The following is a 17,309-nucleotide window of genomic DNA, read 5'->3' as shown; positions in this document are numbered from 1 at the left end:
GCAAGGCACTTAACCCTAATTGCTCCTGTAAGTCGCTCTGGATAAGAGCGTCTGCTAAATGACTCAAATGTAAAAAGCTATTGTTTACCTTTTTATTTCTAAATACATAATGCCTATTTGTTTGGCCCGCGGCCCAACACTCAGATTATATTTTGGCCCAACAAGCCCAATAGTTTGAGCACCCCTCGACTATTCTTACCTTCTCCTCTCCCCTACACCAGAACTACATCCTGGCCGATGAGCTTCGTCGTGAGTTGCCTCCTGACCAGGCAGAGTACTGCATCGCCCGCATGGCTCCCTACGCCGGCCCTGACGCCATACCCGGTGCCCTCGACTACATGTCCTTCTCCACCGCACTCTACGGAGAGAGTGACCTCTGAGTGACCTTTCGACTCCTAACCTGTGAGGTCACGACCTGTGAGGTCACTCACCAGCCTACCTGCTCTCACCACCGCCCGCAAGACCCTCCTACTGCGCCAACACCGCAGCTCTGCTCTAGCCCGGGTCCCAGATCTGTTTGTGTTGTCTTACCAACTCCTTGTCACTCATCGTTGTCACGCCAGTTTGGCAAAACAGCACAGAGAGATCTGGCATCAGGCTAGCCCTGCTCTACAATGCTCAAAACAGCACAGACAGATCTGGCATCAGGCTAGCCCTGCTCTACAATGCTCACATTTTTTTCTATGTTCCTGGCCTTATCTTACATGTCATAATCATCCTGTCTGCTCCCCCTTTCCTTTTCCAACCCTCCCTCATTCCTCCCTCCTCCAATCCCTTTACCCTCCCCACTGGTGTAGGGTGAAGTTGCCCCCTAGATGCTGATATGGGGTCAGTTTTGCATTTTCCCCCACTAATGGTTGAGGTTAGGATTGGGAGAAGGGAAACCTGATCCTAGATCTGTACCAAAGGGAAACTTCACCCCGGATGGAGCAAGCCCCTTCCCTCCCTCACACTTTGTCTCAGTTGGACTTGCTTCCCACGCAGAAACACTCTCCAGGTTTACAAAGAGGGAGAGAAATGTGTTTTTATTTTTCTTGTTGTTATTGTTTTTCTTCATAAAATGAATAAAGCTAACATATTTTATTATACAGAACAAAAAAGGTATTTTTCTTCACCTGATAAAAAAAAAAAGAAACAACAATTGAAATAAAGACAAAATTGCTATACTTGGTCCTTAATTTACCCTCCTTCCTACTTTGCTGAGTACACACTGACATGAATAACCACTGATGTTTATTGTGTCTGTGATGAAGAAATATATGACATTCAAAATGAACAGCCTCAGCAAAAGTATGACGTGGTGAAGTGATGCTGCAGATTCATAAGAGAAGATCAAGCTGGAAAGTAGCTTTAGGTGCAAGTGTAATATGGTTCAATATAGGTGAATGGTAGCTTAGCTTAGCGTAGATTGGCTAAAGGGCAATGCTGAGGATACAAGGGGAATACGCTATATCATATTCTGACATTTCAGCCCAGGAGGTTTTGTACCCAAGCTCAATGCACCCTTCTAGCAAGAAGTAGTTATACTACCTTGTGTTTGAGAAGAATCCTGTTCCTATACAGCGTTTTCTTTGGGGCCACTGGCCCTGGTCGTCTGCCAGAGGAAGATGGGATGGAGGATGGAAGAATGAATTCAGAGGCTGATAGAGAAGAAGATGAGGTTGGGGGAAGAGCTTATTCATTTCTTTGATTCACTTACATATTTATGTTGGATTCTGTAATCAAACTACAGTATATGGACAATGGAATAAATTAAATAAGTGGGGTGGCACGTTATTTAGATCAATGTTCTTTACAGAAACACGTAGATAATGTGGGGCTTTTTTTTTTAAACATAACATGTGGCTAAAGTAATATGCCAACAGATCTCATACATATTACCAATAATTCATCACAGCCACAGCCAAAATCTGCCACTGTTGTCACTCCACATGCGGAACTTAAAATGGGAGTTTATGAAACATCCGGGAATTATAGTGAGTAGGACTACTCTCGGAAGTGCGTCCGACAGAATTCACCTTCCGGAGTGAACAACAAGTAACATGGGGTTGTAGAGTTTATCTGCGTCGAATAATCATGTTGACCTTCAAAGCGTTACAGAGGAACAAAACCCTTAAATATGGCGTTCCCATGTTGGTGAGTCATAGGTTTGATACCGTCTTTTCAGTTTCGTGACAGACTTTTGCTTTCTAGAGAGAGGGTAGCTAGCTTAGCTATCAGTGGCTATTAGCTTATCAGCTAACGTTAGCTAAAGTTGGCTACATCCACTAGATAGCAGCTTGATCATTAACATCAACACGTAGGCTACAAACATGAACAGCTTTTGAAGCGAATTTTCAACTAGCCCTCTGAGACTGACAAAATAAAAGCCACTCTCCAAACAATTAAAGTACAAGTGAACTGAGACATCTTCAACAGAGAGTTAACTAGAAGCACTAATAAGTCATCCATCCTCTGTATCCGTCCTCTGTTTGAACACCTAAATGCACATTCATCCTCGACGGCATACTTGTTAGTTTCAATAGTTAGTGCAGTCAGGAGATAGTATGACTGTCCAGTCTGTGCTTGTATATTGATGACAATGCCTCTATGGTTATGAAACCAATTTATGACGTCTGGATTCTGTTTCTAAGTTGCTGGTAGTGGGAGGTTCCTTTGGGCTCCGGGAATTCACACAGATCCGCTACGACGCTCAGAAGATCAGGAAGAAGGTACAGCAGCTGATCCAGCATAATGAAATCAACACTGTGTGCTCTGAAATGTATGAAAGACTGCCTTAGGCACCGAGCAGACAGATAGGACCAACAGGACAGACAGACGGGCAGTGAGAGACATCCTGAGGCGCTGAGGGTTATACCTCCTTTCCAGTCCTAAGAGGTTATTTGATTCCTCAGCAAATATCTTATTTTCTTGCGGTATTTATAATATCATTTTTTTACTACACACTGCAGTATATCATTTTACTCTTTCAAATGTATGTATGCATGCGTGCGTGTGTGTGTATGAACATTTGACTGATGATTTGACGGCACAGTGGCACTGACGCTGAGTGTGTGGATGTAGCGCCACCCTGTGGACAGATGGAGTACTGCTCATGAGTCAGTCACGACGCAGGTACACTAGAACCTTTACGTGTCAAAATAGCACGATGTATTCAGTGCTGCCCTCTAGGACTGAAATCTGTACATTATGTGACAGAATCATCATACCTCTACGCAGCTGTATATTCTATATACCACCTACCACTAACTAGTATCTTTGATGACAAAAAAATACAGTGCTCTTATATGAATAGCTATGACCTAGATACAATGACATCACTGTCTAGTTTTGAACCCTGATCTGAGGGAGGGGGGTGAGAGTGAGAGAGAGACCGTGTGAGAGTGAAATCCCAAATGACCCCCTATTCTCAGGATCTCAAATGACCCCTTATTCCCTGGATCTCAAATGACTATATAGTGCGGTACTTTTGACCAGGGCTCATAGGGAATAGGGTGCCATTTGGGATGCATCCTAGGGCTGGAGCTGGGGAGGACATCAAGCCTGTCTGTTCCATGCAGTTGACTCCTCTTGTCTTGTGTTAGGGGGGCCTGGGGCTGATGTACTAGGGCTGGGCCTCTCCTCTTGTCTTGTGTTAGGGGGGCCTGGGGCTGATGTACTAGGGCTGGGCCTCTCCTCTTGTCTTGTGTTAGGGGGGCCTGGGGCTGATGTACTAGGGCTGGGCCTCTCCTCTTGTCTTGTGTTAGGGGGCCTGGGGCTGATGTACTAGGGCTGGGCCTCTCCTCTTGGCTTGTGTTAGGGGGGCCTGGGGCTGATGTACTAGGGCTGGGCCTCTCCTCTTGTCTTGTGTTAGGGGGGCCTGGGGCTGATGTACTAGGGCTGGGCCTCTCCTCTTGTCTTGTGTTAGGGGGGCCTGGGGCTGATGTACTAGGGCTGGGCCTCTCCTCTTGTCTTGTGTTAGGGGGGCCTGGGGCTGATGTACTAGGGCTGGGCCTCTCCTCTTGGCTTGTGTTAGGGGGGCCTGGGGCTGATGTACTAGGGCTGGGCCTCTCCTCTTGTCTTGTGTTAGGGGGGCCTGGGGCTGATGTACTAGGGCTGGGCCTCTCCTCTTGTCTTGTGTTAGGGGGGCCTGGGGCTGATGTACTAGGGCTGGGCCTCTCCTCTTGTCTTGTGTTAGGGGGGCCTGGGGCTGATGTACTAGGGCTGGGCCTCTCCTCTTGGCTTGTGTTAGGGGGCCTGGGGCTGATGTACTAGGGCTGGGCCTCTCCTCTTGTCTTGTGTTAGGGGGCCTGGGGCTGATGTACTAGGGCTGGGCCTCTCCTCTTGTCTTGTGTTAGGGGGCCTGGGGCTGATGTACTAGGGCTGGGCCTCTCCTCTTGTCTTGTGTTAGGGGGGCCTGGGGCTGATGTACTAGGGCTGGGCCTCTCCTCTTGGCTTGTGTTAGGGGGGCCTGGGGCTGATGTACTAGGGCTGGGCCTCTCCTCTTGTCTTGTGTTAGGGGGGCCTGGGGCTGATGTACTAGGGCTGGGCCATGAGGGAAAAAATACAGATTGTGATAAATTAATGTGATGATTAGTAGAACAATATATTTATAACATTAACGTGCACCACAGTTTATAACATTAATGTGCACCACAGTTTATAACATTAATGTACACCACAGTTTATAACATGAATGTACACCACAGTTTATAACATTAATGTGCACCACAGTTTATAACAATAATGTGCACCACAGTTTATAACATTAATGTACACCACAGTTTATAACATGAATGTACACCACAGTTTATAACATTAATGTGCACCACAGTTTATAACAATAATGTGCACCACAGTTTATAACATTAATGTGCACCACAGTGTATAACATTAATGTGCACCACAGTTTATAACATTAATGTGCACCACAGTTTATAACATTAACGTGCACCACAGTTTATAACATTAATGTGCACCACAGTTTATAACATTAATGTACACCACAGTTTATAACATGAATGTACACCACAGTTTATAACATTAATGTGCACCACAGTTTATAACAATAATGTGCACTACAGTTTATAACATTAATGTGCACCACAGTGTATAACATTAATGTGCACCACAGTTTATAACATTAATGTGCACCACAGTTTATAACATTAACGTGCACCACAGTTTATAACATTAATGTGCACCACAGTTTATAACATTAACGTGCACCACAGTTTATAACATTAATGTGCACCACAGTTTATAACATTAATGTACACCACAGTTTATAACATGAATGTACACCACAGTTTATAACATTAATGTGCACCACAGTTTATAACAATAATGTGCACCACAGTTTATAACATTAATGTGCACCACAGTGTATAACATTAATGTGCACCACAGTTTATAACATTAATGTGCACCACAGTGTATAACATTAACGTGCACCACAGTTTATAACATTAATGTGCACCACAGTTTATAACATTAATGTACACCACAGTTTATAACATGAATGTACACCACAGTTTATAACATTAATGTGCACCACAGTTTATAACAATAATGTGCACCACAGTTTATAACATTAATGTGCACCACAGTGTATAACATTAATGTGCACCACAGTTTATAACATTAATGTGCACCACAGTTTATAACATTAACGTGCACCACAGTTTATAACATTAATGTGCACCACAGTTTATAACATTAACGTGCACCACAGTTTATAACATTAACGTGCACCACAGTTTATAACATGAATGTACACCACAGTTTATAACATTAACGTGCACCACAGTTTATAACATTAATGTGCACCACAGTTTATAACATTAACGTGCACCACAGTTTATAACATTAATGTGCACCACAGTTTATAACATTAATGTGCACCACAGTTTATAACATTAACGTACACGACAGTTTATAACATTAATGTGCACCACAGTTTATAACATTAACGTGCACCACAGTTTATAACATGAATGTACACCACAGTTTATAACATTAACGAACACCACAGTTTATAACATTAATGTGCACCACAGTTTATAACATGAATGTACACCACAGTTTATAACATTAACGTGCACCACAGTTTATAACATTAACGTGCACCACAGTTTATAACATTAATGTGCACCACAGTTTATAACATTAACGAGCACCACAGTTTATAACATTAATGTGCACCACAGTTTATAACATTAACGTGCACCACAGTTTATAACATTAACGTGCACCACAGTTTATAACATTAACGTGCACCACAGTTTATAACATTAACGTGCACCACATTTATAACATTAATGTGCACCACAGTTTATAACATTAATGTGCACCACAGTTTATAACATTAATGTGCACCACAGTTTATAACATTAATGTACACCACAGTTTATAACATTAACGAGCACCACAGTTTATAACATTAATGTGCACCACAGTTTATAACATGAATGTACACCACAGTTTATAACATTAACGTGCACCACAGTTTATAACATTAACGTGCACCACAGTTTATAACATTAACGTGCACCACAGTTTATAACATTAATGTGCACCACAGTTTATAACATTAACGTGCACCACAGTTTATAACATTAACGTGCACCACAGTTTATAACATTAACGTGCACCACATTTATAACATTAACGTGCACCACAGTTTATAACATTAATGTGCACCACAGTTTATAACATTAATGTGCACCACAGTTTATAACATTAACGTGCACCACAGTTTATAACATTAATGTGCACCACAGTTTATAACATTAATGTGCACCACAGTTTATAACATTAACGTGCACCACAGTTTATAACATTAATGTGCACCACAGTTTATAACATGAATGTGCACCACAGTTTATAACATTAACGTGCACCACAGTTTATAACATTAATGTGCACCACAGTTTATAACATTAACGTGCACCACATTTATAACATTAATGTGCACCACAGTTTATAACATTAATGTGCACCACAGTTTATAACATTAATGTGCACCACATTTATAACATTAATGTGCACCACAGTTTATAACATTAATGTGCACCACAGTTTATAACATTAATGTGCACCACAGTTTATAACATTAATGTGCACCACAGTTTATAACATTAATGTGCACCACAGTTTATAACATTAATGTACACCACAGTTTATAACATGAATGTACACCACAGTTTATAACATTGACGTGCACCACAGTTTATAACATTAATGTGCACCACAGTTTATAACATTAATGTGCACCACAGTTTATAACATTAACGTGCACCACAGTTTATAACATTAATGTGCACCACAGTTTATAACATGAATGTACACCACAGTTTATAACATTAACGTGCACCACAGTTTATAACATTAATGTGCACCACAGTTTATAACATTAACGTGCACCACAGTTTATAACATTAATGTGCACCACAGTTTATAACATTAACGTGCACCACAGTTTATAACATTAACGTGCACCACAGTTTATAACATTAACGTGCACCACAGTTTATAACATTAACGTGCACCACAGTTTATAACATTAATGTGCACCACAGTTTATAACATTAATGTGCACCACAGTTTATAACATTAACGTGCACCACATTTTACAACATTAACGTGCACCACAGTTTATAACATTAACGTGCACCACAGTTTATAACATTAACGTGCACCACATTTATAACATTAATGTGCACCACAGTTTATAACATTAACGAGCACCACAGTTTATAACATTAATGTGCACCACAGTTTATAACATTAACGTGCACCACAGTTTATAACATTAACGTGCACCACAGTTTATAACATTAACGTGCACCACAGTTTATAACATTAACGTGCACCACATTTATAACATTAATGTGCACCACAGTTTATAACATTAATGTGCACCACAGTTTATAACATTAATGTGCACCACAGTTTATAACATTAATGTACACCACAGTTTATAACATTAACGAACACCACAGTTTATAACATTAATGTGCACCACAGTTTATAACATGAATGTACACCACAGTTTATAACATTAACGTGCACCACAGTTTATAACATTAACGTGCACCACAGTTTATAACATTAACGTGCACCACAGTTTATAACATTAATGTGCACCACAGTTTATAACATTAACGTGCGCACCACAGTTTATAACATTAACGTGCACCACAGTTTATAACATTAACGTGCACCACAGTTTATAACATTAGCGTGCACCACATTTATAACATTCGTGCACCACAGTTTATAACATTAATGTGCACCACAGTTTATAACATTAATGTGCACCACAGTTTATAACATTAACGTGCACCACAGTTTATAACATTAATGTGCACCACAGTTTATAACATTAATGTGCACCACAGTTTATAACATTAACGTGCACCACAGTTTATAACATTAATGTGCACCACAGTTTATAACATGAATGTGCACCACAGTTTATAACATTAACGTGCACCACAGTTTATAACATTAATGTGCACCACAGTTTATAACATTAACGTGCACCACATTTATAACATTAATGTGCACCACAGTTTATAACATTAATGTGCACCACAGTTTATAACATTAACGTGCACCACAGTTTATAACATTAATGTGCACCACAGTTTATAACATTAATGTGCACCACAGTTTATAACATTAATGTGCACCACAGTTTATAACATTAACGTACACGACAGTTTATAACATTAATGTACACCACAGTTTATAACATTAATGTGCACCACAGTTTATAACATTAACGTGCACCACAGTTTATAACATTAATGTGCACCACAGTTTATAACATTAATGTGCACCACAGTTTATAACATTAATGTGCACCACAGTTTATAACATTAACGTACACGACAGTTTATAACATTAATGTACACCACAGTTTATAACATTAATGTGCACCACAGTTTATAACATTAATGTGCACCACAGGTTTTTTTATTTATTTTTATGACCCTTTCAACTACTACTTCTAGTTTGATGGTTTTAGCCATCAACTGTCCCATTTAACAATCACCTATATTGGCAAATGAACGAAATCAGCAAAATGGTCGGTGGCGGATCATTTTTCGGTTTTATTGTCCCTGTTCTATGATACACCCTCAGCAGTGACAGTCTCCCCCTCAACCCTGGTCCTCAGCAGTGACAGTCTCCCTCTCAACCCTGGTCCTCAGCAGTGACAGTCTCTCTCTCAACCCTGGTCCTCAGCAGTGACAGTCTCCCCCTTAACCCTGGTCCTCAGCAGTGACAGTCTCCCTCTCAACCCTGGTCCTCAGCAGTGACAGTCTCCCCCTTAGCCCTGGTCCTCAGCAGTGACAGTCTCCCCCTTAACCCTGGTCCTCAGCAGTGACAGTCTCCCTCTTAACCCTGGTCCTCAGCAGTGACAGTCTCCCTCTTAACCCTGGTCCTCAGCAGTGACAGTCTCCCTCTTAACCCTGGTCCTCAGCAGTGACAGTCTCCCCCTTAACCCTGGTCCTCAGCAGTGACAGTCTCCCCCTTAACCCTGGTCCTCAGCAGTGACAGTCTCCCTCTTAACCCTGGTCCTCAGCAGTGACAGTCTCCCTCTTAACCCTGGTCCTCAGCAGTGACAGTCTCCCCCTTAACCCTGGTCCTCAGCAGTGACAGTCTCCCTCTTAACCCTGGTCCTCAGCAGTGACAGTCTCCCCCTTAACCCTGGTCCTCAGCAGTGACAGTCTCCCTCTTAACCCTGGTCCTCAGCAGTGACAGTCTCCCTCTTAACCCTGGTCCTCAGCAGTGACAGTATCCCCCTTAACCCTGGTCCTCAGCAGTGACAGTCTCCCTCTCAACCCTGGTCCTCAGCAGTGACAGTCTCCCTCTCAACCCTGGTCCTCAGCAGTGACAGTCTCCCTCTTAACCCTGGTCCTCAGCAGTGACAGTCTCCCTCTCAACCCTGGTCCTCAGCAGTGACAGTCTCCCCCTTAACCCTGGTCCTCAGCAGTGACAGTCTCCCTCTCAACCCTGGTCCTCAGCAGTGACAGTCTCCCCCTCAACCCTGGTCCTCAGCAGTGACAGTCTCCCCCTCAACCCTGGTCCTCAGCAGTGACAGTCTCCCTCTCAACCCTGGTCCTCAGCAGTGACAGTCTCCCTCTTAACCCTGGTCCTCAGCAGTGACAGTCTCCCTCTCAACCCTGGTCCTCAGCAGTGACAGTCTCCCCCTTAACCCTGGTCCTCAGCAGTGACAGTCTCCCTCTCAACCCTGGTCCTCAGCAGTGACAGTCTCCCCCTCAACCCTGGTCCTCAGCAGTGACAGTCTCCCCCTCAACCCTGGTCCTCAGCAGTGACAGTCTCCCTCTCAACCCTGGTCCTCAGCAGTGACAGTCTCCCTCTCAACCCTGGTCCTCAGCAGTGACAGTCTCTCTCTCAACCCTGGTCCTCAGCAGTGACAGTCTCCCCCTTAACCCTGGTCCTTAGCAGTGACAGTCTCCCTCTCAACCCTGGTCCTCAGCAGTGACAGTCTCCCTCTTAACCCTGGTCCTCAGCAGTGACAGTCTCCCCCTTAACCCTGGTCCTCAGCAGTGACAGTCTCCCCCTTAACCCTGGTCCTCAGCAGTGACAGTCTCCCTCTCAACCCTGGTCCTCAGCAGTGACAGTCTCCCTCTCAACCCTGGTCCTCAGCAGTGACAGTCTCACCCTCAACCCTGGTCCTCAGCAGTGACTGCTGCTGCTGTGATTATGTGTGTTTTAAGTTTGTGTGAGTGTGTTTGTGTAGTGTGTGTGTGTGTGCGTGAGATAAATAATGGTATGCATACCTAGGCCTGGCCAAATAGCCGCGGGTCGGAGTCAGTGCGTCTATGTAGTGAAAATAATCACTTCCCATGTTAACTAGAGGACACACTCAGCCGCTGTACGCTACGTCACTAACCACTCCATCTTCCCTCCCAGATAGTGACCTAGTTAAGTCTTACAGCCACTGACTGTGTCTCTATGACCCAATTAGAGCTCTTCCTCGTTGACTCGTTCTATTTATCCCCCCCAGACCAACATGGGTTGTGTCCCAAATGGCACCCTGTTTCCCATGTCAGGGGTGTCAAACTCATTCCACAGAGGGCCTAGTGTCTGCAGGTTTTGGGGTTTTTCCTTTCAATGAAGACCTAGACAACCAGGTGAGGGGAGTTCCTTACTAATCAGTGACCTTAATTCATCAATCAAGTACAAGGGAGGAGTGAAAACCTGCAGACACTCGACCCTCCGTGGAATGAGTTTGACACCTGGCCTATGTAGTGCACTATTTTAAACCAGAGCCCTATATAGGGAATACGATGCCATTTGGGACTCCCCTCCTGGTCTCCTCTCAAGGTTTCTCCCCTCCCACACCTCCTGGTCTCCTCTCAAGGTTTCTCCCCTCCCACACCTCCTGGTCTCCTCTCAAGGTTTCTCCCTTCTCACACCTCCTGGTCTCCTCTCAAGGTTTCTCCCCTCCCACACCTCCTGGTCTCCTCTCAAGGTTTCTCCCCTTCCACACCTCCTGGTCTCCTCTCAAGGTTTCTCCCCTCCCACACCTCCTGGTCTCCTCTCAAGGTTTCTCCCCTTCCACACCTCCTGGTCTCCTCTCAAGGTTTCTCCCTTCCCACACCTCCTGGTCTCCTCTCAAGGTTTCTCCCCTCCCACACCTCCTGGTCTCCTCTCAAGGTTTCTCCCCTCCCACACCTCCTGGTCTCCTCTCAAGGTTTCTCCCCTCCCACACCTCCTGGTCTCCTCTCAAGGTTTCTCCCCTCTCACACCTCCTGGTCTCCTCTCAAGGTTTCTCCCCTCTCACACCTCCTGGTCTCCTCTCAAGGTTTCTCACCTCCCACACCTCCTGGTCTCCTCTCAAGGTTTCTCCCCTTCCACACCTCCTGGTCTCCTCTCAAGGTTTCTCCCCTTCCACACCTCCTGGTCTCCTCTCAAGGTTTCTCCCCTTCCACACCTCCTGGTCTCCTCTCAAGGTTTCTCCCCTTCCACACCTCCTGGTCTCCTCTCAAGGTTTCTCCCCTTCCACACCTCCTGGTCTCCTCTCAAGGTTTCTCCCCTCCCGCTGGGGTCTGGTGGACTTCGCTCAACCTTCTGGGGGTTTTAGTGTAATGTTTTGTTAAGTGCTCATTGTCAAAGTGCTACACAAATTAAATAATGATTGGCTTTATTTCAAAATCATTGTAATACACTACACCTAAGGAAAGACCGAAGGCGACCTCCTTGTTCCCAAATCATCTGGCTTTGTTGGAAAGCTGGCTGTTTTACTCAACCTGATGACATTTCTCCAAATGAAGCATAATAATTGATAAGGATACGAGGCCAGTTGTGTTGTGGCAACTCTCTGGGTAGAGAAGAGACAGGGAAGAGGGGTATAACTACTGGCTGTGAATGAGTCAGCTTAGTGCTCATCTCTTCTACGCTGCCAGCTTTTTTCTGTCTCTGACTTGCCAACTAGAAACTAGACTACCTCTGGCTTCTGCCGATGACATCATTTATACCTGACAGAAATAATAGATGGAGAGGAGGAGTGAAGGGGTGAGAGGAGGAGGGAGGGGGGGAGGAGGAGGAGGGGGGAGGAGGGGGGCAAGGAGGAAGGAGGGAGGGAGGGAGGGAGGAGGGAGGAGGAGGGGGGAGTAGCGAGGAGGGGGGAGAGAGGGTGGGAGGGAGGAGGGGGAGGAGGGGGGGAGGGAGGGAGGAGGAGGAGGGAGGGAGGAGGAGGGGGGCAAGGAGGAGGGGGAGGGGGGGAGGAGGAGGGGGAGGGAGGGGGGGCAAGGAGGAAGGGAGGGAGGGAGGGGGGAGGGAGGAGGGAGGGAGGAGGGGGGGAGTAGCGAGGAGGGGGGAGAGAGGGTGGGAGGGAGGAGGAGGGGGGTGAGGGGAGGGAGGAGGGGGAGGAGGGGGGAGGAGGGGGGAGAGGAGGGGGGCAAGGAGGAAGGAGGGAGGGAGGGAGGAGGGAGGAGGAGGGGGGGGCAAGGAGGAAGGAGGGAGGGAGGGGGGAGGGAGGAGGGGGGAGGAGGGGGGAGGGAGGGAGGAGGAGGGAGGGAGGAGGAGGGGGGCAAGGAGGAGGGGTGGGAGCAAGGAGGAGGAGGGGGAAGGAGCGAGGAGGGGGAGAGAGGGTGGGAGGAGCGAGGGGGGAGGAGCGAGGAGGGAAGAGGAGGATGGGGGGAGGGAGGGAGGAGGAGGAGGGAGGAGGGGGGCAAGGAGGAGGGGTGGGAGCAAGGAGGAGGAGGGGGGAGGAGCGAGGAGGGGGGGAGAGAGAGAGAGAGGTGGGAGGAGAGAGGATGGGAGGAGGGGGGAGGAGCGGAGAGGAGGATGGGAGGAGGCTGCCTCTCATTTTGATTGGCAAGTGTTGGAACTCTGGAGCTTACTTGCTTCTTCTCCCCCCGATTGAGTTGAGAGCTGTGATTTATACCAGCTGGATCTTTCAGAGAATGTTCATGATCTAATATACCATTTGTTCACCAAATCATATTTCTGTGATCTGTCTGTCTGTGTGTGAATAAGGAACTGCCTTGTGTGTGTGTGTGTGTGACTGTAACCATTCCTCTCCTCTCTCTCTCCTCCAGCTGGATCCAACCCTGGAGGCCAAGGTGAATCCCCAGAAACAGTCTGTTATCCTGGAGGAGCAGTACCAGGTAGGTGTCTGGGGGATGAGGGGAGTTGAGCTGTGCTTGTACTGACATGCTGTAGAATATTCTCTGACACCATCCTGGAAGACTCAAATATAGGATTTTTCCTTATCTTTAATTTCAAAATATGTGATCTACTAAAACCTCCCATGGGGTTCTGTTGTCTACTAAAACCTCCCCTGGGGTTCTGTTATCTACTAAAACCCCCCCTGGTGTTCTGTTATCTACTAAAACCTCCCCTGGGGTTCTGTTATCTACTAAAACCTCCCCTGGTGTTCTGTTATCTACTAAAACCTCCCCTGGGGTTCTGTTATCTACTAAAACCTCCCCTGGGGTTCTGTTATCTACTAAAACCTCCCCTGGTGTTCTGTTATCTACTAAAACCTCCCCTGGTGTTCTGTTATCTACTAAAACCTCCCCTGGTGTTCTGTTATCTACTAAAACCTCCCCTGGGGTTCTGTTATCTACTAAAACCTCCCCTGGGGTTCTGTTATCTACTAAAACCTCCCCTGGGGTTCTGTTATCTACTAAAACCTCCCCTGGGGTTCTGTTGTCTACTAAAACCTCTCCTGGGGTTCTGTTATCTACTAAAACCTCCCCTGGGGTTCTGTTATCTACTAAAACCTCCCCTGGTGTTCTGTTATGTAGTAAAACCTCCCCTGGGGTTCTGTTATCTACTAAAACCTCCCCTGGGGTTCTGTTATCTACTAAAACCTCCCCTGGGGTTCTGTTATCTACTAAAACCTCCCCCTGGGGTTCTGTTATCTACTAAAACCTCCCTGGGGTTCTGTTATCTACTAAAACCTCCCCTGGGGTTCTGTTGTCTACTAAAACCTCCCCTGGGGTTCTGTTGTCTACTAAAACCTCTCCTGGGGTTCTGTTATCTACTAAAACCTCCCCTGGGGTTCTGTTATCTACTAAAACCTCCCCTGGTGTTCTGTTATCTAGTAAAACCTCCCCTGGGGTTCTGTTATCTACTAAAAACCTCCCCTGGGGTTCTGTTATCTACTAAAACCTCCCCTGGGGTTCTGTTATCTACTAAAACCCTCCCCTGGGGTTCTGTTATCTACTAAAACCTCCCCTGGTGTTCTGTTATCTACTAAAACCTCCCCTGGGGTTCTGTTATCTACTAAAACCTCCCCTGGGGTTCTGTTATCTACTAAAACCTCCCCTGGTGTTCTGTTATCTACTAAAACCTCCCCTGGTGTTCTGTTATCTAGTAAAACCTCCCCCTGGTGTTCTGTTATCTACTAAAACCTCCCTGGGGTTCTGTTATCTACTAAAACCTCCCCTGGGGTTCTGTTATCTACTAAAACCTCCCCTGGGGTTCTGTTATCTACTAAAACCTCCCCTGGGGTTCTGTTATCTACTAAAACCTCCCCTGGGGTTCTGTTGTCTACTAAAACCTCCCCTGGTGTTCTGTTATCTACTAAAACCTCCCCTGGTGTTCTGTTATCTACTAAAACCTCCCCTGGTGTTCTGTTATCTACTAAAACCTCCCCTGGGGTTCTGTTATCTACTAAAACCTCCCCTGGGGTTCTGTTGTCTACTAAAACCTCCCCTGGTGTTCTGTTATCTACTAAAACCTCCCCTGGTGTTCTGTTATCTACTAAAACCTCCCCTGGTGTTCTGTTATCTACTAAAACCTCCCCTGGTGTTCTGTTATGTACTAAAACCTCCCCTGGTGTTCTGTTATCTACTAAAACCTCCCCTGGTGTTCTGTTATCTACTAAAACCTCCCCTGGTGTTCTGTTATCTACTAAAACCTCCCCTGGTGTTCTGTTATCTACTAAAACCTCCCCTGGGGTTCTGTTATCTACTAAAACCTCCCCTGGGGTTCTGTTATCTACTAAAACCTCCCCTGGTGTTCTGTTATCTACTAAAACCTCCCCTGGTGTTCTGTTATCTACTAAAACCTCCCCTGGTGTTCTGTTATCTAGTAAAACCTCCCCTGGTGTTCTGTTATCTACTAAAACCTCCCCTGGGGTTCTGTTATCTACTAAAACCTCCCCTGGTGTTCTGTTATCTAGTAAAACCTCCCCTGGTGTTCTGTTATCTACTAAAACCTCCCCTGGGGTTCTGTGTAGTCCTGATGTGTGGAGTAAAGACCTGCCCCTAACCCCGTCCTGTTGTCTCTCTTTCCCACTAAACAGAAGATGAAGGATGTCAACCTGGAGGCGTGGAGGAACATCAGAGGTCCTCGTCCCTGGGAAGACTCCAAGGAATACCAGGAGCAGCAACGGTCCAGACAGGGAAAGGCAGCGTGATGGAGATTGCCTTGGAATACCACTGACCAGCGGCTGTACAGGTTGCAACAGGATAGACTGGGGAAGATGGGAAGGCACAGGGCCAAGATATCACCAAGACCACTGCAAGGCCAATGGCTTGAGGAATATAATATGTATTTATCGTGTAACTCGAAGTAACAAAACCTTTGAGTAAATGAGAGTTTTGGAAGTGGATAGTTGAATCTGTGATGCAATTGTATGTAAACAACAAATGTACATGTAATATATGTTATATAAAAAATTTAATGTTTTGAAATATGAGTCCGGTTCTTCGTCTCTTCTCCACTCTGATAGACAAACAGTTGTGCTATATCTCAATGTCATGACCAATATGGCCACTAGGTGGCAGAGGTGTGCATTGGTACCCGTCCCTGGTACACATATGCCTCGCCAATTGTCATGATGAAAATATGAACCACTAGGCCTATGTGGAGCTGTGTGAAACTGGATATTTGGTATTTTGACGATGACATTTATATATTTGTGAGATGAGTCCACCTAGTGGACCCTTCACCTAGTGGACTCTTCACCCAGCACTAGGCTGTAAGACTCTTCACCCAGCACTAGGCTGTAAGACTCTTCACCCAGCACTAGTCTGTTGGTAAGACTCTTCACCCAGCACTAGGCTGTAAGACTCTTCATCCAGCACTAGGCTGTAAGACTCTTCACCCAGCACTAGGCTGTAAGACTCTTCACCCAGCACTAGGCTGTTGGTAAGACTCTTCATCCAGCACTAGGCTGTTGGTAAGACACTTCATCCAGCACTAGGCTGTTGGTAAGACTCTTCACCCAGCACTAGGCTGTTGGTAAGACTATTCACCCAGCACTAGGCTGTTGGTAAGACTCTTCACCCAGCACTAGGCTGTAAGACTCTTCACCCAGCACTAGGCTGTAAGACTCTTCACCCAGCACTAGGCTGTTGGTAAGACTCTTCACCCAGCACTAGGCTGTTGGTAAGACTCTTCACCCAGCACTAGGCTGTTGGTAAGACTCTTCACCCAGCACTAGGCTGTTGGTAAGACTTCACCCAGCACTAGGCTGTTGGTAAGACTCTTCACCCAGCACTAGGCTGTTGGTAAGACTCTTCACCCAGCACTATGCTGTTGGTAAGACTCTTCACCCATCACTAGGCTGTAAGACTCTTCACCCAGCACTAGGCTGTTGGTAAGACTCTTCACCCAGCACTAGGCTGTTGGTAAGACACTTCACCCAGCACTAGGCTGTTGGTAAGACTCTTCACCCAGCACTAGGCTGTTGGTAAGACTCTTCACCCAGCACTAGGCTGTTGGTAAGACTCTTCACCCAGCACTAGGCTGTTGGTAAGACTCTTCACCCAGCACTAGACTGTTGGTAAGACTCTTCACCCAGCACTAGGCTGTAAGACTCTTCACCCAGCACT

At 45.9% G+C, this 17,309-nt stretch overlaps 2 protein-coding genes across 6 annotated transcripts in view; both read left to right on the top strand.

Moving 5' to 3' along the window:
* actn1 (actinin, alpha 1) overlaps window positions 1-1,166 on the top strand; it is a 140,449-nt gene extending 139,283 nt beyond the window's left edge. For all 5 annotated transcript variants that reach the window (XM_041854559.2, XM_041854557.2, XM_041854558.2 and 2 more), the window contains one exon: window positions 222-1,166. In XM_041854559.2, the coding sequence (XP_041710493.1) occupies window positions 222-380 (159 nt within the window). In that variant the 3' untranslated portion in view covers window positions 381-1,166. The remainder of the gene's footprint in view (window positions 1-221) is intronic.
* Window positions 1,167-1,997: 831 nt separating this feature from the next.
* Window positions 1,998-16,166, top strand: LOC121544594 (cytochrome c oxidase assembly protein COX16 homolog, mitochondrial). The gene is made up of 4 exons (XM_041854561.2): window positions 1,998-2,136; window positions 2,634-2,711; window positions 13,560-13,628; window positions 15,776-16,166. The coding sequence occupies exons 1-4, from the start codon at window positions 2,077-2,079 to the stop codon at window positions 15,887-15,889; spliced, it is 321 nt and encodes a 106-aa protein (XP_041710495.1). The 5' UTR covers window positions 1,998-2,076; the 3' UTR covers window positions 15,890-16,166.
* The last annotated feature ends 1,143 nt before the right edge of the window (window positions 16,167-17,309 follow it).

This window comes from Coregonus clupeaformis, chromosome 29, assembly GCF_020615455.1.
Source record: "Coregonus clupeaformis isolate EN_2021a chromosome 29, ASM2061545v1, whole genome shotgun sequence".
In the NCBI taxonomy this organism is placed as follows: domain Eukaryota; kingdom Metazoa; phylum Chordata; class Actinopteri; order Salmoniformes; family Salmonidae; genus Coregonus; species Coregonus clupeaformis.
This window is presented reverse-complemented; position numbering and strand designations above follow the sequence as displayed.